Below are 23,414 nucleotides of genomic sequence, written 5' to 3' on the forward strand. Positions count from 1 at the left end.
GACATGATAACATCACAGTTTATGGAAAAACCAGACCACCAGAGTTCGACAATGGGAAGTAAATCCAATCAGTCAAAGGTACAGATAAGAGGGAAATCCAAGGACATGGTCAGGAAACCGGCCAGGTCAGTTAACAATATGCAGGCAAAAACTAGGACAGAACGCTTCAAACTTACAACAGAGATGAACTGGTACAGAAATACAGCGGACCGAGCATTTATACACCTGGGAGAGGGGAGACTAGAGACTCACAGACATCAACAATCAAGGATTAAGGAAGCTGCATGAAGCACAGAAGAGGACAAGAGGGCTGGGTCATACGATGACCTCAAACAGGAGTGGAAGTAGAGAGGAATCAAAGCTTAGGACAAACATGAATCAAAACAGACACATACAGACCCGGACGAAACACATAGAGAGAAGATAGCCAACAATGTCTAAAGCCAGCATTTTCATAAATAGTGTCTTAAGTTGAGGTACAGATACTTCTTAGATCAAATGATAGACTTAATGAATGAATGAATGAATGAATGAAGGAATGAATGAATGAATGAATGAATGAATGAATGAATGAATGAATGAATGAATGAATGAATGAATGAAAAATATTTTGAATGGATTTCGTTTTAAACAATGGACATTGTAAAAGAACAAACTGACAGTATTTAAATGGGAACCATAAGTCATGTACACCGATTGATTTATTGTGTGTTTTGCAAGCTGTTCTCACATTTTAAAGCTTCTGAACATGCAAAGGGAAACTAAACTGTTCCCTTTGTCCTGTGCTCATGTCTTGAGTGAAAAACAATGAGTAATAAAAATAAGATAATTAAAAAAAAAAATTTAAAAAATGTTCAGTCTAGCAGCACTTTGCCATCCTGCCAATGAGAGTGTGGATCTTCTACTTGGGAGCAGACCCTCTGGGTGGGATACATATTTTGGATGCTGACAGTTAAGGGCAGTCTTTGCTTGGAGTGCACCTCTCTCCAGCCCTGTCAAACATTTTGAGACCCCTTCATCTCATGCCGCTGAACCATCCATACTTGGGGAGAGAAAAAAAAAAAAAAAGAGTGCGACCATCGCTCTCTTACTGACTGTCTAACGAGATCCTCTATCTCTGACACCCAGCTCTGTCACCCAGAACAAAGCCTGGCCTCAGACAGAGAGGGAGGCGGACTGACAGCTCCACAGAAGCAGGACGGAGAAGCGTGAGCCGGCAGGGGGGGAGTGAAGGGGACTGTGCCAGAGGGATTTATTTCCTGCCCTGACAGGTCGCTTTTTTCCAGGTGGGCAGATGGATTTTCTACCTCTTGAAGCACAGTTCCAGCAAGCAGCGAAGAGACAGGGTGTTATTTTAATAGTGTGTGACAGGTCATCTCTGGAGTGCGCTTCAAGTTAACATGTCAGCTGGCGTGAAAGTCAGAAAGTCATGCTGATGCACAAAGCAAAATCCAACAACTCCTCGTGCAGAATCTGCAAAGTATACAGTAAACAACAGTTTGTTTTCACACTGACACTGATGATAAAACTCATAATTTTAGGCTTTGCATTATTGCTTGATTGTTTTCATCTACAAGTAGTCAAGTCTAAACACCTTATATGTTTATTACTTCGTTGGTTGATCTGTTACGCTTCCTGTTTTGTCCTGGAGTTAAATTCCGCTTCCCCCTGTTTGGTCCTGGTATTACTCCCAGTGCTCAGTTACTTTCTTGTACATCTCAGATTCACCTGTAGAATATAAAACATCCAGACCCCCGAGGTTCTCAGGAAGAGGTTTAGTCGGTGTTCCCAGAGTCAGAAACAAACAAGGTGAAGCAGCTTTTGCTTCCTACACTCCTCACCTGTGGAGGACAGCTGACACACTCACTTGCCTTAAAACAATAATATTTGCTCAGGCTTTCCAACAAGCAATGGTTTTTACTTATTTTATTACCTCTATCTCAATAAAGCTTTTATGCCTTTCTTAATCGCCCTGTTTTAATGTATTTCTTGATCTTAATCACTTAAGGTTTTTGATCACCTTATTTTAATGAGTTTCTTTTATTTCTTTGTAAAGCACTGTGAATTGCCTTGTGTCTGAATGGTGCTATATAAATATATTTGCCTTGCCTTGCCTTGCCTTGCCTTGCCTAAGACTGTGCAGCCCCTGCCTATTCTCTGACTCTGTTCTGGTCGGTCTTTTTGGTTTAGTTCCATTATTTTGAGAAAACGTTTTGTTTATCATCATTCAAAATTGCTTTTAACTTCTGAATTTGCATCTGTGCGTGCGCTCCAGGTCCGTTCCCCACCTTCTCCAACAGCAGCCTCAGATTTTATGCCAGGCTGGATCTTTTTTTGTGAAGTTTGTATGTTGTAACTGTGCGTCTCAGGGTTTTCTCATGATACTGGTCCTTCCAGTTGAGCTGGGAAAAGCGGAACTGGAATAAATGGTTATTACAGATAGATAAAGGAAATTTGAATGATCCTAAGTACAAAATCAAAACTGCGATAACTAGAAGTAAAGAACCTTAAATGTGTCAACTATCCATCCAATCATTGTCTATATCATATCATCCAACTTTAGGCCACAGGTGGCTGGAACGGATCCCAGGTGGCGATGGACAAAGGCAGGTAAGACCCCAGACAGGTCACCCGTCCATGAGAGCGTCTAGAAAATACTATCCAGTCCTGAAGTGTCATTTTAACCATGTCTTTTTAAACATAGCCACTCTGGTTTTCTGTAAAAAAAAAAGAAAAAAAAGAAATCTACATCACCATGACAACACCGCGGTTATTTTTTTTTTGCGACATGAAAAAGCTCATCTAGAGTCGCACAGATGATTATACATCAGTTGTTTTGCAGGTATATTCTTCAACGTGGAAGTCTTTTTCCATGACAGTGTCAGGTCTGACAGTTCGATCCAAACATCAGTGTGACTCCAAAGCAACAACAGCAGTGGGACTTGTGGGACTATTGAAACAAAGCACACGGACTGGTGGACCAGTGGAAATGAAACTGTATTGGCAGATATTCTGTCGAACTCGACTGCACTTGTGGTTACTTTGCTGGAGGCACTTCAGTGAACAGATGGGTAATTGACTTCATACATCCACTGTAATTTACCTCGGAACAAGTCATCCTATTCAAAAGCCACTGCAAAAATGGACAAATGATGTGAATTCAAGAAAAAAGATCAAGCATCTTTTTTAAAGCTACAGGTTTATTTAGTTATTTATTTATTAATCTATTGATCCCAATTGAGAGGTCACTCCATTAATTGGAGCAGCACAGAACTCATTATTACACCCTCCAGAGATGGGTACAATGTCAGATGTTCTTAAGTAAGAGTTTTTTGACTTATAACACGGGGTACACAGGCAGGAACAGGAAGAACAGAAACAGACAGGAGAGCATCATTTTGAATGAATGTGTGTGAATGAGCTGCAGTGATCAATGGAATTACCAGATACAATTCAGTGCACAATGAATTAAAAAAAATAAACAGGCCTCCTAAAGGGTTACAGGCCTAATATTGTCAGTAATAATTTTACTTTACATTGCTGTGAATGCAGTATCTCCTTTGATTTATGGGAAATTGCTGACCAGTGTTGTGATATCCTGCCATGAATTATGTAGCAGCAAGCCGCTCGCCATGGCCACGGAGAGTTTCTTGTAGCTGCTCCACAGCATCGTTTGCAGCTGGACAGGAATGTGTTCAGCTCTTTTACTGACAGCTAAGTCAAATGATTGTGTTAGGCTGTGCTCTGATTTTAACTGCGGTCATGGCTGTGCTTTAGCTGTGATTCTCACTGTGTCACATAAGTGAAACTGCCTACCAGGTCGTGTGTGTGCAGATTCTTTGTGTGACCCTTCAAGGGCTCTGAAGCTACAGGCCTGCTTTCATGCATTATGGAGCAAAAGCTGCTTGCAAACCAAAGAGCAGCAATAAAGCATCCCAGTGAAGTAACAAAATTATACTCCAGCCTCTGGCCCTCAGGCAGCAGCTGTCTTTGCAGTCATCACTGTTAATCATTGGCAGCATGCTGATTGAATATTTCTCCATGCTTTTCTCTCTTTTGTCCCCTTCTTTTCTTCTCTGAGAAAGTAAGAACAACATAAATATATTGTTGGCGCCATGCCTCCTCCCCACCTCCTGTTTTCTTTGAGATGTGTGCATGAATAACAGGAGTATTGAAAAAAGGCAGCTCAAGCACTCTCAAACAGGCGGCTTCATTGTCCTCCAAGGTGAAATTGCTGTGGGTCCGCACATAAAACACTCTGTGTTGGTAAATGATGATGGCGTGCAGCTCCAGAGCTCACTCTGCAACATCACAAGACAAAATCTAAACCTTAAATTTTGTAGGCAAATATAGTTCCTTCAGTAACACCCACAAAATTATATAACACGGCCGTTCATTCATAACTTTCCATGAAATGTCTGCAGGGACATCGTTTTGCTGCTGAGTTACAGGCTGTGTGTGAATATCTGCTATTTAGAGCTGATAGCCTGCCATCATGCCCATCTGCTGAAGATATGTGTGATAGTGTTGGCTTTGGCATGCTGCCAGGAATCAAACTGTATCACCTCATGTTCTTACAAGTCTGGTGGGAATTTCTGCAAGGGCAATTCTACAATAAACCTATGCTAAAAATGTATATGTAAAACCTAGAATTGGATTATAAATGTGGAGGACAAACAAACAACAGCTATAGGGCCTACATGGTTTTTGAGGAGATGGTTAAATAGAAGAGATTGTTTTTGCCCTGCGCAAGCACAAGTGTCCTTTTAATTCAGTTCTACGGTGTTCACATAAATCTTACTCCTACTGATTTTGAGGCCAAGAATGTTGCTGCAGTCTTCTGAATTTATGTTGCACTGAGTGGGCTGTTTGTCTAACGCTGCAATGCTGCCCTCTTCTGTCTATTGAAGAAGTAGCGTTGAAAGTGATTTTCCCCTCGACTAGAATTATGTATCGGGAAAAACACCATGGGTCAAGTTCAATATTGATCTAATTCATTTTCTACAGCCAACTAATCGAAGTCAGTGGTCATTGATGGTGAGACTGAAAGCATCTCTTTGCTATGATCAGTTGAACAATATCACACTCGTGACTGGAGTTTTTTTTAAAACACTTTCGGACCCACATTTGTTAAATCTGAACTATCTCCTATCAGGTGTAGCATTGTTTTATTTATTTGTTCATTTTGAGTTTAACAGTGTGTTTTTTAAGTCTTGAATATCCACAACTCACTCAATTTAGGCCTTATTGTGTCACACTTGAAATGTTTATAAACACAGTTCATCCATAATAGAACAGATACAGTACATCAATTCCGGAAGGGATTTTCCATCTGGGGATTATTACAGTGCTAAAAAATTTAAGAAATACACTCAGATATAACCATTAAAAATAGCAATCTTCCTTTTGTTGTTGTTCCTAGACTTGCTCCTCTAGTCCTCAATCTTTCATGTGGAGTTTTTACGCGTTCATAAGATTTCCCACAGTCTAAAGAAATGCTGACAGTAAAACTGTATGGCTGCATGCCTGACAGAAGACGCACACTATACACCATCACCACTTTACAGGTGCTGTAGTCACCTGTGTAGGAAAATGGAGGCGGCGGAGTAAACTGTCAATATCCCAGCGGTGACCACAGATCAATAAATCAAAACAATAAAGAAATCATGATCCATCAAATTACATATAGGAATTAAATACATAACCAAAACTATTTCAAATGCTGTTAGAATCAAGCATTTGGCTTCAACAACCATTTAATGAAAACTTAGCTCGTTTTGAATTTGATGGCAGAAGCACATCTCGGAAAAATTGGGACAGACAATGAACAAGGTGAAAAAGTAAGTGACAGAAGACAAACCAAGCAGAAGGATATATTTGCAACCATTTACTTTATCAGTATGTCCTTAATGTGACTGAAATTTTCAGAAAGTATTATAGAGAATAAAAATCACATAGAAGCCAAACACTCAGGCTTCACCACTCCATAATGAAAATAGAGAAAAGATTCAGATTTAACTTCACCAATGTACATGGCAATTACAAATTGTCAAATTGATGGCATCCTAATTGTTCTTGTATTCAAAGAATAGGAAAAAATCATCTGAAAACTATAGAATTCAAACCTTTTCTGCTTGTATTGAATATGAACCCTTATGGGACATCTTTGAAATCCCATGCCTAATAGTGATATAACTTAAGTGTAAACACCTGTATGTGCAATTTGCACATGAGCTGACTGAAGCAGATGACATATTTCAAGCTATAGGAATGTCTCTAAAATCAGTACCGTTCTCACTGGATTTCTGTAATAATAATATAAAAATAAAATACTACTATAGTAGTATTTAGTAGTTGCACAGTTGTAAACGAGAATGTTTCAGTATTAATTTCTACCTTTTGACACACAAAAGTTGTGTGGAGTGACTGGTACAACTCTCTGTGTGTGAGCATAGCACTGTATTACGAATTGTTTTGTTAATTATATAGCATTGAAATTTGAGAAATTGTGATAAATGTTATTGTGTCCCTGTATGCTTGTATTTATTCCAGTTAGATAGGATACACCATAGCAATTTAGTGATATATGATGAATATGTGAAAAAGAACACAGCAGAGAAAATTGATATTAAATATTAATACTTATTTTTACACAATTGATTGTTAATTTTGACACTAAAATGTAGCAGAATTGATTTTTAAATATTGACACTGTAATAAATGTTACCTTAATTTTAAGTGAGACCAAATGTTATCTGAGATGAGCGTTAAATTCAACTCTTTGCATGTTCATTTGACACCTTTTACTGTGTATACAATGTAATATTTGTTGATAAAGTTTCCTGAATGTGACTGAAAGCTTTGAATATATTTTGTAGTTTAATGTGTACCAAGTGTAGATAAAAGATGACATTAGGTGATGATTATTTTATTATATGATTGTTATTGTTGCACAATTATTAGTTGAATTTTACTAAATGTTGTTTTTTTTTAAACCTTTATTTATGAAACAACAAACAGGAGAATTACAAACTCTTGTAAAGAAAAACAATCTCGGAAATAAACAATGAACATTTTTTAAGGAACATGCTGGGGGCATTAACCAAGTCATCCTCAATAATGAAATAATCATCGTTTAAAAATCGAAATCAAAGCTTAAGAGGAACAATATAATAATAATAATAATAACAATAATTATAAAGGAGCATCCATAAAACTAGTCAATGTCTACAAAAGAAAAACACATCTTAAAACAATAAGAATTTGGATAGTCGGTAATAATTGTTTCTGGGCATTTTCCAATCCATCAGTTTCCTAACTTTACTAAATGTGCTCACCTGCAGAAGTCTGAACATCCTCCACCTGAGAAGTTGAACTCGGGGGAATAGCGGCCTTGTCAGCCAATCAACGAGGCGCTTCAATATTCCACAGACCAATCAGATTGGAGAATGTTGATGAGTCGAACCAGAAGAAATGGATGATGTGTATATGTATTTATTTCCCCAAACTGCGCTCAGGTGTAGAAATCTACTAGCCAATCAGAATCCTGGACAACTGTAAATACTGGTCGCACACATATGATGCTGTTGAGCTTCTGTCGCATACTGTGACGTCATTAACTGTCTCCCCCAGTCACAAACGAGCTTTTCGTTTTTTTAGCTTGAGGCTGCCAAGATGGCTACCGGGAAAGATGCCTGTGACTGAGCTCCTGCACTACGGATGTTTCGAAACAAATCAGTGACAAGTCGGGACAGAAAAATAATGCAGCCACGCAAGACCGCCACGCCTGGAGCCCCGCGAGGTACTGATCTGATAACGTCGTGCCACAGTCATGTCAGCTCCGACACGTCAGTGCCTGTGGCCACGTCAGACGAAGACTATCCGCCGATACCTGTTACCAATAGAATGTATTTATTTTGACCAAAGTTTACTGCGAACAGAGACTATTCAAACAAGACAGGGAGTAAAAACATCAAGGATACAGATGCTAACATCACAGATCGAGAAGACACACAATTCTTCTTATAATATCAAACAATATGTTTCGGCTTCGGAAAAGTAAAAATAACAATAATTCAAGTTTAGTAGACAAAAACAAATCAACAACGAATTGAAATGGAACAATTAGCAAAAGGCACACCAGGAGACGGGCTTAGGAATATATTTGATCAATTGTTTAGCTTTTTTGTAGAATGTTTCAACTTTTATTCAGTAAGGGGCGGATGAACGTAGTGAAGGAAAGACTTTCATTGCAGGTAGTTACCCCAATTAATCACAAGATTAAGAATAGCAGAAACATTTTTGTCATAATTCTGTCATTTGAAGTAAAATGAGGTATGTTATCGATTTTCATGGATAACCAGTTGTGAATTTCATACAAAGATAAATTGATAAAGGGACACCTAAAAAATAAATCCTCTCGAGATTCAACTCCAGTTGAGAAAAAGATAAAAAGATAAAAGGATCCACGTCAAACCGGAATCTTTTGTGTAGAAAATCATTAGCATGACTGGTATAATCTTAGGGTGAGATTTCCTTAAATTTAGGAGAAATAGGAAGTGAAAGATAAAAAGGAAAAATGTTTTTCCCTTAAATATCCCTCTGTTATCGCATACAGAGCATGAATTAAAGTACTTATTTCTACATTCTTTAGAGCCATTGAAATTAATATCACAAGTGGCATTCCAAAAGTGTTTATATGTTTAGTGTCTTGTTAGTGTGTGGAAGCTGATACAGAAGAAGCGACATGGCATTCATTCACTTTAAGACATCGGAGAGATGAAGCTGTGACGCTGATCTGCTTCAGAGTGGTCACAGTTAGTAACTGAATTCCTGCGTTTGTCTTTTACCAGCTGACCTGCAGAACGCTGTGCGGACTGAGTAGATGGGTTTACGTACCACTGGAGGATGGAGGATCTCACCCGGATCGTCATGCCCGGTCTGACGGTGTGGCGCTACACCAGCGGCCGTGTCCTCGGAGGATGGGGCCCGCTGCTGTGCGTCGTCCTGGGCTCTCTGGTGGCTCTCCTGGTGCCCCTGGCCCGGGTGGAGGAGCGCTGCTGCGCCTCCCTGAAAGGCATCGCCCAGCTCCGCTGCCAGCTGCTGGGGACCCCCCCGCAGCCTCCGGTCGTGCAGTCCACCAGCCTCACCGTCCCTTTCACTGCACTGGATGTGCTGCCTCATAAGTCCAAGCCTAGCAAAGGTACGAATAAGACGAGGTGTCGTCACATGTTCAGGGAAAACTACAACAACCAGCTAGTTTTTACAGCAACTTTAATGGAATTTGAGTGTAGGACATACAGAGACTGAGACGTTGACGATGAAGTAGGATGAAATGCAGAATATCAGCCCAGACGATAGTCGGTCTATTCCTAAATGTAACCATTGAAAGTATTTAGTGAGTCATAACTGGAAACATGAAAACAACAGAGGAAATCTGGTCACCTCTCTATTGTTGACATCTTGTTTGGCTTGCAGAGATGGTGCTGGAGGCCAAAGCAGCGCTGCTGCAGGCCCTGGAGATGAAAAAACTGGGGAAGCGGGAGAAGGCTCACAAGCTACTGGTGCATGCGCTCAGCATGAACCCAGACTTTGTGGACGCCCTGACGGAGCTGGGGACCATTCTGGAGGAGGAGAAGGACGTCGTCCAGGCGGACCACCTCTACACCAAAGCTCTGGCCATCTCGCCCTGTAACGAGAGAGCTCTGGTCAGCCGCGACCGAACCCTTCCCTTGGTGGAGGAGATCGACCAGCGTTACTTCAGTCTCATTGATAGTAAAGTTCAGCGGCTCATGTCCATTCCCAAAAGCAACTCTGCACTTCGCCGAGTGATGGAGGAAACGTACTACCATCACATCTACCACACGGTGGCCATCGAAGGCAGCACGCTCACTCTCTCCGAGATCCGTCACATCATCGAGACGCGCTACGCCGTCCCGGGGAAGAGCCTCCAGGAGCAGAACGAGGCCATCGGGGTCGACGCAGCCATGAAGTACATCAACACCACGCTTTTGTCCAGATCCGGCACCATCACCGTCAGTGACATCTTGGAGATTCACCGACGCGTGCTTGGCTACGTGGACCCTGTGGAGGGGGGCCGGCTTCGCACCAACCAGGTGTTTGTGGGCCACCACATCCCACCCCACCCCCAGGACCTGCAGAAACACATGCAGGAGCTGGTGCAGTGGCTCAACTCCGAGGAGGCCCTGCAGCTGCACCCAGTGGAGTACGCCGCTCTCGCCCACTACAAACTGGTGTACGTGCACCCGTTTGTGGATGGCAACGGACGCACGTCACGGCTGCTCATGAACCTCGTGCTCATGCAGGCACGATACCCGCCAATTACTATTCGGAAAGAGCAGAGAGCTGAATACTACGCAGCTCTGGACACCGCCAACGAGGGAGACGTTCGGCCGTTCATTCGCTTCATAGCCAAATGTACTGAAATAACTTTGGACACACTATTGATTTCCACCACGGAGTACGCTGTGGGACTGCCGGGAGCCGGCCAGGACCAGGCGTGTCTCGACTGCAAACAGACAATACCAGCCCACACCTGAGCCGGCGACGAGAGGAGGAAAGAAACCAAATGCCTGCAGGGATAGTGGCTCTCAAAGCTTTTCACAGCCTGTTTGATATTAAAATGTGTAGAATTACTTTGGCCATTATCAAACCTCTGCATGCCTTTCATCGGTGTGGTTTATTTCACCTGTTGTAGGACGCTGAAGGGAAATCATGTTGAGAGTTGAGAAACCATTTTTGTGTGAATTAAAAGGAGATAAATTTGCATCAGAATTTATTCTGATTTGGCTGCTGCCAACTGGAAAAAAACTAACTTTGACTTCAGATAGATTAAGGTTTTCCACTGCAGATGTGTAGTGTGACAATTAGATCTCGGGATAAAGATGTCTTCTACACTGGAAAGCACTTTGACATGTTTGATTATTTATTAGAAAATAAAAGTTTTGTTCACATTCGTCGACTCCACACTCGCTGTTTCAGAATGGATGAAGCTCAGACTGACGCACTGAGGAGGATTTACATGACTTTATTAAAGCAAAGTTTTAGACCAAGTAACAGAAACTTAACATATTGTTTTTATACCACCCAAAACACAAGGGTGGAAAAGTGGACATCATCTTAGAAACAAGAAAATAAATACTGAGCCCAAACAAAAATATAACAATATATATATATATATATCACCTTTTTATTGTTTACATCTTTTCCAAATTCATAACATTGACTATAGAAATGATACAAAACAGCAGCAGTGCACACGATACGTTGGGGTATTGGACATAAAACCAAGTTTACAGATACTTTTTTTTTTTTTTTTTTAGATTAGGCCACTGTGGTGAGAGCATTACATACAGCTTGTATTCCATCGGCTTTTAAAGTTTTGATTTATTACAAACTATGATGAACTTTTTTCGAAATATATATATTGAACAATATATACAGAGACGTAAACAACTAACATGGAGGAAAAACTGCATAGTTCGTCTTCTCTTGTGAAAGAGAAGTAGCAGATCTAAATAATGTGTGGACGATCATAGAATCTTTATGTCATATACAGAGGTGATATGACAGCGTCATCTGGCCACACTACAGGAAAAACAAGGTATGTTACAGGTTTAGGATAGATTGGGGAACGTGTTCTTTTTTTTATTCATTCAAAATTCTGTTAAAATATTGAAAGTAATTCTAGAACTTTTTTTTTTTTTCCTCAATATATCAACATCAAAAATGTTCGTTAAAAATATGTGGTTATTGAAAACGCTTGTAACCTCCATCTGTGGATGAACTGGAGTAACGCCGGCCCCAACCACAAGAGAAGTTGGGTTTCAGTTTGTAACGATCGACCGCACTGACTCAGTTATAATTCAGAACTCTTAATATCCACGTGTCAGTGGACTGTTGACAAGCTGCAGGGAACCTTTTTTTTTTTGGATCTCTGACTGGGCCCACGGCACAAAGGCACAGACTGTTATTCACCTCAATCTAATGATTGAAACTTATATACATACTGAAAGTGCTCATCAGTATTTGTCCAAATAGGTGTGAGATGATAATTGACAGTCTCAAATGTCTAAAACCAAAATACATTCATGAACGAATATGAAAATATTAGTCACTTATTTCTACTCAAAACAAAAAAAAAGCTTAAATTTTGTTCTAAGTTTTTGTAAAAAAAACATAAAAGCTGAGATCTTAAGATAATAGATTTTTTTCAAATTCTGATTTATGAGCTTAAACAATATAACTTGAAATATTTCTGTTCATGTGCGATACATCTACAGTTAAATGACATTTTTGTTTCAGTATTCTTGTTTTTTTCAGACGAATCTATGTCGTCATAACACTCATAGGTTTGCTTTAAAAATGTATGAAGTTACAGGTTTATGTGAAGTAAGGCTCAATACAGTTGAAATTGCTTATTTTTAACAAACTATCCTGACATCAGAAGAGCCAATTTAAGCGTTTTCTTCATCCTACGAATGGCGACACTCTGCCGGGACACGTCACGTACATCAGATCATAAATGTGATTGTGGAAGCTCTTCCCGGGAAGAGCAACACTTTAAGTGATGCACAGAAACTGATAAATCATTAAAGTTTATATCCAAGTAGATTATAATTCAGGCTCCAACTGTGTCACGTGACAATCGGACGGCCCACGCCCTCAAATACTGAAAACCTCGGAAACAAAGTAATGTTGCTGAGCTGGAATGTTAGGAGGCTATTCACAGCATCATGACACTGGTGATTAAATGCAGACTGGAGAGATATTAAATGATTTCAAAAATAACAGATGCTTTCTTCTTGTCAAGAAAAAAAAAAGATCACAGGTAAGTGGTGTGTCATTTTTACTCAAAACTTGTAGGTTCCCTAAAAACATCAGGAGAATGTTTTTTTTGTTTTTTTTTTAAATCACTTACAACATATGTACAACCACACTCACACACAAACTATATTACAGTATAATGAGATGCCTGCATACACATGAGGGGGGGAAAAAAACAACAGTCACCAGTTTGGCTGTTTTGAATATTTTAAAAAATACTCTCCCATATGCATCTGTCAAAATACACAACAAAAAGAAGAAACCTTGCAACATGAGCATTACAATTTTAGATACAATATATTTACACATATATGGGATATTTTTCTTTTTTAATAAAACAGCCTGGCAGCCGCACTAAACAAGATCAGTCTGTTCCACGGTTGAGAAGTCTCCACGTTGGGGATGGAGGGCGGGAGCAGGGCGATTAAGGCAACCTGGATGGACGATGAGTGTGACAGAGATTAAAGGGACATCGATTACAGGAGACACAGCGATACGGGTTCAGAAGGACGTGAGATGGCTTTCAGGGCAAAAGGCGCTCGTCATTCTCTCACTTATTGAGGAGCATCTTGGCAAAGTCTGAATTTGACAGAGGTTTGGGCTCTTCGGCTGTGTTCGCCGCCGCCGCACTGGCCGCAGTCCCGTTCTCCACTTTGCTGGCGGGGGCAGTCTGACGGTGCAGCGAACGAGGGAGTAAAGAGACCTGTGTGCGTCCTCTTCCCCTCCTGGAAACGTAGAAATATGAATATTTGAACTGCTCATCGCTGAAGTCTGAGCCGTAACATCAAGAGTGGGTGAACTTACGCTCCGTAGACCTGGCGAGGCTGCATGTCGGCCATGAGTCTGGATCCGGGTTTATCCATCTTGTTTCTGCGCGGAGGATTACTGATAGCAACAGCGATTTTGTTGCCCTCCACCTCCGTGCCGTCCAATTTCAACACGGCCTGAGAGGCATGCGCTTCATCCGCAAACTCAACATATGCCAGCCCCTGCAGAGCGACACACACCGACAACCGGCTCAGCTGCTGCTACACGCTCACAGGTGATAATCACTCACTCAGCACAACATCTGGACAGCGTCTTTCTTTACAAGCCTCACCCTCGGTTTTCCTGAGCGATACGTGACCAGACGGACGTCTCTGATGGTGCCGTGACCTTTGCACATTTCCTCCAGCTGCTCTTTAGTGCAGGAGAAAGGCAAGCCGGAGATGAAGATTTTGTGTTTTTCCATCGATGTGTTGTATTTAAACACCTAGAAGGGCATTAATGCAAAGACATCAGTTTGACTGCACTCTGTGGATTTGAATAGAATGAGAAAATTCACGACCGTCTAAGATTTACGGTCATACAGGCCGAGCCAGATGGGAAACTAGTCAAGGACGACATGACCCAGAATTATTATTGCACCATTCCTCTGTGCGTACCTTCCTGTCATATAAAACAATAACTCTTACAGATTTGATTCAGTTGAAGCAATCTGATCCTGCTTAGGGGGCGTAACATCAGTAGACGAACTAACATACTTATTAAATAAAATATTTCCACTCAGAGTCATTCAAAACCTTCTTAAACCACAGAGCAGAGATTTTTTAAAATCTGGAAGTATGAGAGCATTTTGCTCTAAATCTCTCGTGTGCTTCATCTCAATCCAAGCAGTCCTTTTGGATTCAATATCAAATGTCCGCATGCTTCTTATATTGCAGTCTAATGAAAAGCGGTTGGGATCCATAAAACTACTAATGTTCTTGAGCTACTTCGATGCTTAATTTGATATCGAGGTCGTGATGGTTACACTCATGGCGTTGAACTGAGGATACAATATCAACTTGTCTTCATCAATTCTCCAAACTTTGAAAAACTCCACTGCGGAGGACTGTGTGTCTTTTCACAGCCTGCACACAAAAACCATCACACAAGGTTGATCTTTACCTTGAAGTCCGGGTTTTTCTTCTTGTCCACACAAGGGGACACGAACATGGGCCTGCTCTCCACCTCCTGCCGGTCCAGCTTCAGGGCTTCAGTGACAGACACCGACGATTCGAACTGGACGTAGCCGTAGCCATCGAATCGTCCTTTGTTGCCGAAGACGCAGCGAACCTGTTTGACCGGGCCGCAGCCCTCAAACAGCGTCCTCAGCTTTTCCTCCGGCTCCTCCAGAGCGTACGCCAGGTTGCTGATGAACACGGTGCTGTCGTCATTTCTGAGCTCCGGCTTGTCGTCATACGGCCTCGAATCCACCTGCTGGGCTTTCTTAGCAGCTTTGTATCCAGGGGGAGCGTTCCTCCCAAAGAGTCCACTCTCCGTCTCCATGTACTCCTCTGTGGTTTGCTCTTTACTTCCTCTGTGACGTTTACGAGCTTGTGATTTGACAGGGAAACAGGAAAAGGTGTAAATTTAGGCTCTATTTAGTTCCTTTAATAATCACTCTGCCAAGGCAGCGCTTCTTACCGAAGTCTTCATTCCATTCGTTGTGATAATCATCCTGCTCTGCTTTCCGCTTCTCCCCAGCTCGGCTTTCATTGTGGGATTTTTTGTGGGGCTTCTTGTCTCCCCTGGCCTTCCGCCGGTGCTCGGCTCGCTCCTCCTCCTGGCGAGCCATATTGGCTTCCTTCTCAGCAACCTGACAGACGAGCAGAATTAAGATAAATGAGTCCTGGGCCGACAGATCGTCCACCTGCCAGGTCCGACGCGCTCCTACCTTTGCTCGCTGCTCGTTAATTCTGTTCAGTTTCGTCTCCGTCTTCTGCACCGCCACGTCCCAGTCCTCCAGAGAGCCTGGAGGGGAACACGCAAAACACAGACACTAAGTAACGTTTGGAATCGAGCTCTAAGTTGCAGGGTTCTTTTTAAGTTGACAATCACCTTCCACTCTCTCGAAGGTGAGCAGGACTTCACAGACATGCTGAGGGTAGTCTGATGTGCACTGAACTGCCCTGTGAAGAGCTTTGCGGCAGTGCATGGGATCCCCATAAGACCTACATTTACAACAATAAACATTAAGTCACAAAGGTATCAGCAACTATCTTCACGTCTTTTCCTTTTAAACAGACTGACGGACCTTTCAAGATTATAGTACTCCAACCACATGTTGGCGTACTTGGCGTTTCCTTTTGTCATGATGTTGTCCCACAGCTCTCTCGCCTTCTGCATGTTCTTGCAGTGAAGTGCCTGATCGGGACAAGAACACGTTACATCACAGAGAATGAGCCAGAACCAAAATGAGTAGTGAAGCAGCAAGAATCCTTTTTTTTTTTCAAAATCAGAAAACATATCTGTAGATAGGAAATAAATACAACTCCTAAAGGAATTCACAACAACGACAGTCTGGACGTGATTACACAATCTGTTTAGGTTGATTGATTTTAAGTGGAACATCTTGAGTCTCAACAAAGTTTTAATAAAAAACAAATTGTATGCGTTGTGTGATGTAGTTCCTGGGTCACTTAATGTGGTGGATTATTCACATCTTGACCTCCTGACAACGGTTGTCATGGTAACGCCACTCACCTCTACCCTTGCCCAGATCTGCATGATGATACAAGAGGGGTCTCCACTTTCACCAAACCCTGCAGAGACACGGGACAGTGAATACCATGAAAGTCAAACAGAACAGAATGAAAACACATCCCAATAAAATCCACTTACTTTCTTCAACATCTTGCTTCATGTAGTCTAAAGATCGAGAGAAGGCTCCTCTCAACTCTTCTAACTCTTTACTTGATTCTGCAAATAAATAAATAAATAAATAAATAAAAACACCACGAGACAACGTGCAATTGGAGATGTTTTTTGGTTTCAAACCCAGTGACATACAGCTGCTCTCACCTTTGCTGAAATCCACACGTCTCCTCAAGTAGTCCAGAAATGCCTGCCAGATCTCAACATAATCCGTCGCTTGAATGAAACCAGCATTCAGCGCCTTCTCAAAAACATCTGATCAGAAAAGAGATCATCACATTTAAACTGACATAACAACAGCCGACAACATTTTCCCAACGGGACATTAGTATTCAGGAGAAACACGCTAGATATTAAGATAATTACACGTTTTTAATCGTAGTTAAGAAAAGTTGTTGGAGCTACCTGACACAGTGTGATGGTCGGCCCCATGCCGCTCCAGAGCCAGCAGGTAGCTCTTCCACAGACCCATGGTCCAGGGGCAATTCCTGACAGCGCGCTCATGAGTAGACAAAACCAAATCTTTTATCTTCAGCTGGCGATCCTGCAGAGTCGAGGGAAAATGGAAAACAAAAAGCTCAATCTTTCTAAACCGGATGAGAATGTTTCCAACTAAAACAATCCTCATATCCATTTCATGTTTGATCAGTTACATTTAATAGAAACTATAGAAAACTTAATGTTGAGATAGATACTGCTGTTATGTTTTGCCTCTTTTCTTTTGTCAAAGCATGACTTCCTCCCAGTCCGTACACTCTTGATCGATGCATTAATCTGGTGGCGGACGGTGGTTCTCAGTCATGTGGAGCCAATCTCTTACAGAAACCCAATAAGAAAACTGGAAAGTTTTTCTGCGAGAAGTGATAAGTTGTGTTTCTCTTTGCTCAATGTAAAACCTATATTTGATACAAATGACACATCGGGATGGATACACACTTTAAATTGTTAAAAGTCTTGAAATATCCTTTAATCGCGCTTCAATTTCAACCTTCACAGGTTATCATTCATCAAAATAAGTTCAGCACAACAATTTGTTGTCATTTATCGCCGCTAGTAAATAACAGAACCGCCCAGGTACGAGACTGATTAAAGGCACTCGCACTGGAAAATAAATCTCATTTTTTATGAAGCAAACATTACAGTTGCACCAAAGCAATACTCACAAGATAGGTGGTGTTTTTTGCCCACATGTCCGGCACCAGGCAGTTCTCCGCCAGAGCTCGCTCAAAGGTGATCTGGATGCGAGCCGGATCGCCTTCCTTCAGTTCGAAGTCTATGTAGGCTTGATATTCTGCCAGCTTCGGAGGCTCTGCTACCAACTGCAGCCAGACAACAGCAATCAGATGTGACACACGACAGCAGACGTACAGTTTCCCAGACAAAATAATTACCAGCGACTCCTCCAAAGGTTTGTACTTCTCCAACTGCTGCGAAGCCTTCTTGTACTGCTGTACGACAGTGTCCGCCACTCCGTGTTCAGACCACTCCTCGTACTCCGCATAGGTGACTTCCATTTCTGTAAGAAAGCAAGGCACAATTAGCTCAAAGTTGAACGTCACTCCTCCCATCATTATTAATGAAGATATACACTGCCAGTCAAAGTTCTGGACACGTCGTCTCACTCATGGAATGAGAATTGTGTGTCCAAATTGTTGACTGGTAGTGCAGAACAATTGAAAAGCTAACAAATGAAAGCTGCATAAGCCAATGGGCGCACGCAGCTGGAACCGGGAAAAGTGACGTTTATGTCACGTGTCCACAGGACCGTTGTTTTCTCATATAGCAATGCACTGCATCTGAAAATCGGTCGCTTAGTATCACTTGGCAGTGTCTACAATTGACCTACTCTCTACTCCTGGAGTTCAAACCGGAACAACATGGCGGCTCCATCACAAACTTTCTCTTCTATTACTAAAACAGTTCAGCAAAAAATATTTCTGACATCATTTGAGGAGCGAAACGATTGCTGTGTCGCTTCTCATTTTGGTTCCACTGCAGCTAATGGAGACATTTTCTGAAGGTTTCATGATGCGTCAGACCTTCACTCCCTGTGCCAGCTTCAGATCTCCCGCGTGGGAGAATTTCACTTTCACTGTTGAATACACTAACGAGAGAGCGACAACAGTTAAAAGCAAATGTTGCTTAAAACATGTCCCATATGTAAAAGGTGACACGACCAATATGAGCATTATTCTCCAGCGTTAGCACCCTGATGTAACGCCAGCGAAAAAACAACAGTCACTTGAGAATGCTTTTCAACGGATCTATAGTGCCACTCCAAAACAACATGTTCTCTTTATGCACAAAACACGAACCGAAAATGAACCAAAACCCAGGTTCAGACCGAAACCTGGGCTCCCTGTACCGCTGCAGCACTGCTCACCATTCAGCTGGGCCAGACAGAAAATAGCACAACCCCAGATCGTCTTCTGCAAAAACCTCAGATCATGGCGATTAATTCCAAATCTAAATTTCAAAAGCCACATCATCTTCAGGCCTCTTTCAAATTGTTCAGAAAGCATCCCCGTTCTTTGTTCAGTTCATGGTTTTTCAGGCACAGCAGGAGTCCAGCTCATTTTACAGTAACACGTCTAGACAGAAAAGACGTAATTCTCACCCATTAGAGGGATGGCCAGCTGGCGGCGAAACAGTGTATGGATTCGCTCAAGCTGCTTTTTCAGCAGCTCTTGTTCCTCGCGGCTGGGAATCTTGCCAGGAGGAGGCTGCAAAGGAGATGCAGCAAAGAAAATGGTGTTAAAAATTTGCCCATTTTATTCCGCCCCAAAAAAAGGAATTAAAAAAAGTTTACCATGAGCAAATAAAAAATATTAATTGTTCTAAATTTAACACACTAAAAAAATCTAACACAAATTTTTTTATAAATTCCTGGATTAAATGAGTAAAATACTTCAAATGCATGTGCTTTCAAAGCACTGCAAAAAATTACAATGCCTGTAATACCATCCCACACTCCCAAAACCATTCACCGGGGGGGTCCCTGAGCAAGACCCTATGCCCCCCCCCCCCAGCTGCCCCCGAGCACTGCTCTGTGTGGCGGCTACTGACGGGTCAATTCGGGAAAGAATTTCCTCTCTGGGGATTAATACAGCGCAATAAAATTAAAAAAGGTAGATTAATTTAAGAGAACCCCCGCCAAAAAAACCCTATAGTTTTCTAAATGATTAAAAAAAACATTTTTTAAATTCCGCCCGATGTTGACACAAACCTGCACAGTAGACAGGATAGCGTTCTCGAATTCTCGGTATGCCTCCCACACCGTCTGCCCCTTGGTCATGTGAAGTCCCACGGCCGTCACGGCTCTCTCAAAGATGGCTCTCACCTTGTCGATGCCACCGGGTGAGCCCATGCCACCGATAGAGTACTGAGCATATTCCAGCCAGATTTCTGGGCCTGTGGAAGAACGTTCGAGGTCAAGATCAAAATAATTACAGGAGTTGAGAATCAGATGAAAGGTGGTGGTGGTGGTGTGGCACACTCACAGATGTAGTCTTTTACAGCTTTCTCGAAAAGCTCGTAAACCTTCTCTCGGTTCGGCTCCTCCTCAGTCAGGCGGATCTCATCCTTCAGCCAGTCCAGCCAAATCTCTGAAAGACGAAACCAAATGGAGTTTCAGGTGTGACGCACTAAGCTGCTCATTCCTACAACCCCAGGACGAGGTGAGATAAGCACCAACCTTCAGTGAGAGGGAACAGTTCACTCATCTTCTGCCTTGCTTTTCGCAGACGTAGAAGTTCCCCCTCTTGTTTCAGAAGTTTTATTAGATCCACGTGGCAATTGTAGTCAAAAGCGTTGATGGACAGCTGAAAAGTTATAGAGGGAGGAGTCAGAAGGACATTTCAACAATGCAATCAAACATATTGTTATGTACTTCTGGGGTTTACCAGGCATTAATAAGCACAGCCACAAAAAAGAATAAAAAACCAAAATGAAATTCTACTTTTGTTTTTTAAATTATAGAAATGTAATTTTTTTATCAAAACTGTACACAACAGACGATTACACAATAATCACAGACATGGTGACCAATTTTAAAATGGCGAAACAAAGTGACTTAAACAGAGTTGAATAATGTTGCTTATTCAAACGTGACTGGTGATCCTGAACTGTTCAAAGCTTAGAATGTGAGCCTCTCTCCAGGGTGGATCCTGCCTTTAACCTTGGATGAACCCTGAACTGGATAAAGCAGTATGATTTGGATGTTTCCTCCCGTGGCAAATCCCTGCTCACAACTCTTTGACTCGAAGACTTGTCATTAAGGCTGAACTCTGCAACTCTATTCAACCAGTTTGTAATGAGTAGTCTTGTGTATTACTTTGTATTGGGAAGAAAAGAAAAGCTGACATCCAGCCAATATGACACAACATCACAATTATCAGACAGCTGAATGCCACAGTTTTAATGTATGAACTCAGTCAGATTTGTGTGAACAGTAGATGCTGTCGGCCTTGTCTCAGGGAGATGGTATATAATTTAATAATATTTACAATGTTTGGGTTTCATGGGGGAAACTGTTCCGTCCAATCAATCAATAAATATATATGGTGTGTTATCTATGCATCTGAGTAGTAGTTGTTGTTTCACCCTCTGGGTGCATGGGTTGAACATATGAGCAACATACTGCATAGTCTTTCAGCAACAGTGCACATTGTGGTAAAGTGCATCAGTTACACAGCAGTGAGCTGCCGATTGTAACAGTACAGATAAATAACTACACTTCTTTCTTTCTATTGTATCACAACAGATTGATTCCTAATCCAGAACACTGTGTCGCCACTCATTAAAGCTTGGACAGCATGTTGTCACACAGGACGGGTGTCAAGCCAGCCCCCACCTCCAAAAACAAAACACAGAATACCACTCAGGTAATATTGAGAAATTCTGATGTGTCATTTCAAAATAAAAGTTAATTGAAAATTGGAATACGACCAAACACCCAACATGATATAGCCCTAATTCAAGTTCAATTAACGCCAAAATTCCTAGTTATCATAAAGTCATTCCACATCCCAGTGATAGTGGACCATCCCAGGATACCACTCAACTAATAATTTATTTTGAAATTACACATCAAAATATTCGAATGTTCAGATGATATTGCCTGAGCTGCTCAAAGCTAAGGATGATCTTATAAGAAGAAACAATCCTATTTTCATACCTTAAAATGATGCAGAAATGCACTGTGATGTGTGCTGAGGACCTCTTGGCCAGGTCACCTTTGTAAGAGATCTTGATGTCAATGGGTTTTATTTTCCTGGTTAAATAAAGGTTAATAATAACTGTGCAGTATGTTTGGATATTAGAATGGTCAAAATTGGATAAAAACTGTAGGAGGAGAAGTGAGCCAAAAAACACAGAAGACTAAAAAGTAATTCTACGATTTCTTCCAGCATTCACACAATCATGTGTAAATGTCTGTAAACAAACTGAAAAGGAGGTGAAAGGTTTATTTTTCAATTCTGGCTCGTGGTGAAGTTTCCATGTAAACGGATGGGGAAATGTTTTGTTTTTTTCAGGATATGCTTCTTTAAAACGTTAACCAATTTAAACAATTCATCTTTTAAAACATTAAACATTAAAAACTTCTTTGTTCATGTTCAGTTATGATAACAAGGAATTTCCTTCTAATACCAGTCTGAAGCTAGGGAGGACTCCAGATGTGCGTTTTCAGAGGGCTCTTATTTTGATATTCCACATCAGATTAGGCAGGTACTTCAAGAGTGACATACTGAGATAGTCTACTATCAGTCTGACATGGAATGGGTTTATGATAACAGGGAAATTTCTTTAAAAATCGGTCAAAAAACCAGAGCGAAATAAGCCTACACGTGCTATTTCAGAGGGCTCTATTTTTTTATATGTCACATTTCTTTTGGTGGGGGGGGCTTCTGGGGGCAGTACGTTTGATCATTATCTGATTAATGATTTTAGTATTAAATGTATTAATAATCCACTCATTTATTAGCTTTGTTGTTGCCTATTAATTTGTGTTTTATCAAGCAACGTATAGATCTCATTCTCTGGAATGTCACTTACATGTTTAAATCATTGTGAGTTCGCCCTTACGGTGGTGCATGTTGTCCTGCGAAACAAAGCGGCGACTGGCTTGACCCCAGTCACACGTGTGTCCGTGTTGCGTTCAGGGACCGAGGAAAAAGGCGCGTACCAGACCAAACAAGTGTTAGCATAACAGATTAGCAGCTCAGCTAATCACGACTGCTCCGTCAGTGACGTCGCAGCTATAATTGTTGTGATTATCGGCAGCTGGCGCCATGGTGACTTCTGCCTGTGGTCGTTTTCTCTCGGGTCCGAGTCGCTCACAGTTCTGAAGCTGCCGCCTGGCTTTTAGCGTGTGTTTTTCCTAAACCTCCCATTCATTCCCATTAGCTCCGCGGCTAACGGCTCGGCTCGGCTGCGGGCTCGTTACCTGCTCCTCCAGCCGCTGGATCTCCGCTTCGTTTTCTTTCTCGTCCTCTGAAGAATCGTCCTCCTCGTCTTCGTCCGAGTTCTCCACTCCCATGCCCTCTTCGCGCTCCCCATCTTCGTCGGACTCCATCTCTCTCTCCTCCATCCCAGCATCTTCCTCCTCCATGTCTTGCAACTGCGTTTGCTCTTCGTCGCCTGCCGCTGCCATGTTGGAAACACCGTCTGCCTGGTAACAAACCCACCGAGGAGCAGCGGCGGGGGAGGCGGAGTCTCACACTGTATGTACCGGCCGCTGTCGGCCGCTGGGGGGCGCTCCCTCGCTGTGCGGAACATGTCTATGGTGCGGAACCTCCGTCCAGGCGTGTTGTCAACAAAAAGCACTCGGGGTACATCCGAATAGTCCCTCGTATCTCCTTTCCTATCCATTTTTCCTTAACCCCGGAAGT

General features: G+C 41.9%; 2 protein-coding genes across 2 annotated transcripts; one reads left to right on the forward strand and one right to left on the reverse strand.

Moving 5' to 3' along the window:
• Nucleotides 1-7,656: 7,656 nt before the first annotated feature.
• Nucleotides 7,657-10,975, forward strand: ficd (FIC domain protein adenylyltransferase). Its single transcript, XM_080467279.1, has 3 exons — nt 7,657-7,801; nt 8,853-9,202; nt 9,478-10,975. The coding sequence occupies exons 2-3, from the start codon at nt 8,908-8,910 to the stop codon at nt 10,557-10,559; spliced, it is 1,377 nt and encodes a 458-aa protein (XP_080323405.1). The 5' UTR covers nt 7,657-7,801; nt 8,853-8,907; the 3' UTR covers nt 10,560-10,975.
• A 365-nt stretch (nt 10,976-11,340) lies between these two features.
• On the reverse strand, nt 11,341-23,212 carry sart3 (spliceosome associated factor 3, U4/U6 recycling protein). Its single transcript, XM_080467271.1, has 19 exons — nt 22,970-23,212; nt 20,219-20,345; nt 20,025-20,129; nt 19,751-19,935; nt 19,142-19,247; nt 17,916-18,040; nt 17,688-17,843; nt 16,930-17,068; nt 16,672-16,779; nt 16,492-16,569; nt 16,354-16,412; nt 15,905-16,014; nt 15,709-15,821; nt 15,545-15,621; nt 15,295-15,466; nt 14,776-15,203; nt 13,946-14,098; nt 13,651-13,835; nt 11,341-13,571 (listed from the first exon to the last, which is right to left on the reverse strand). The coding sequence occupies exons 1-19, from the start codon at nt 23,174-23,176 to the stop codon at nt 13,397-13,399; spliced, it is 2,808 nt and encodes a 935-aa protein (XP_080323397.1). The 5' UTR covers nt 23,177-23,212; the 3' UTR covers nt 11,341-13,396.
• Nucleotides 23,213-23,414: the final 202 nt, after the last annotated feature.

This window comes from Lipophrys pholis (genome assembly GCF_963383615.2).
Source record: "Lipophrys pholis genome assembly, chromosome: 7".
In the NCBI taxonomy this organism is placed as follows: Eukaryota; Metazoa; Chordata; class Actinopteri; order Blenniiformes; family Blenniidae; genus Lipophrys; species Lipophrys pholis.

Excerpts from the sequence above, each read along its gene's own strand:
- ficd (XM_080467279.1), top strand. The coding sequence starts at position 8,908 with ATGGAGGATCTCACCCGGATCGTCATGCCCGGTCTGACGGTGTGGCGC. Across the intron at positions 9,203-9,477 it reads TAAGTCCAAGCCTAGCAAAG|AGATGGTGCTGGAGGCCAAA; the intron begins GTACGAATAAGA and ends TTTGGCTTGCAG.
- sart3 (XM_080467271.1), bottom strand. The coding sequence starts at position 23,176 with ATGGCAGCGGCAGGCGACGAAGAGCAAACGCAGTTGCAAGACATGGAG. Across the intron at positions 17,844-17,915 it reads AACCTTTGGAGGAGTCGCTG|TTGGTAGCAGAGCCTCCGAA; the intron begins GTAATTATTTTG and ends GTCTGGCTGCAG. Across the intron at positions 15,204-15,294 it reads CGAATGGAATGAAGACTTCG|CTCGTAAACGTCACAGAGGA; the intron begins GTAAGAAGCGCT and ends TCAAATCACAAG.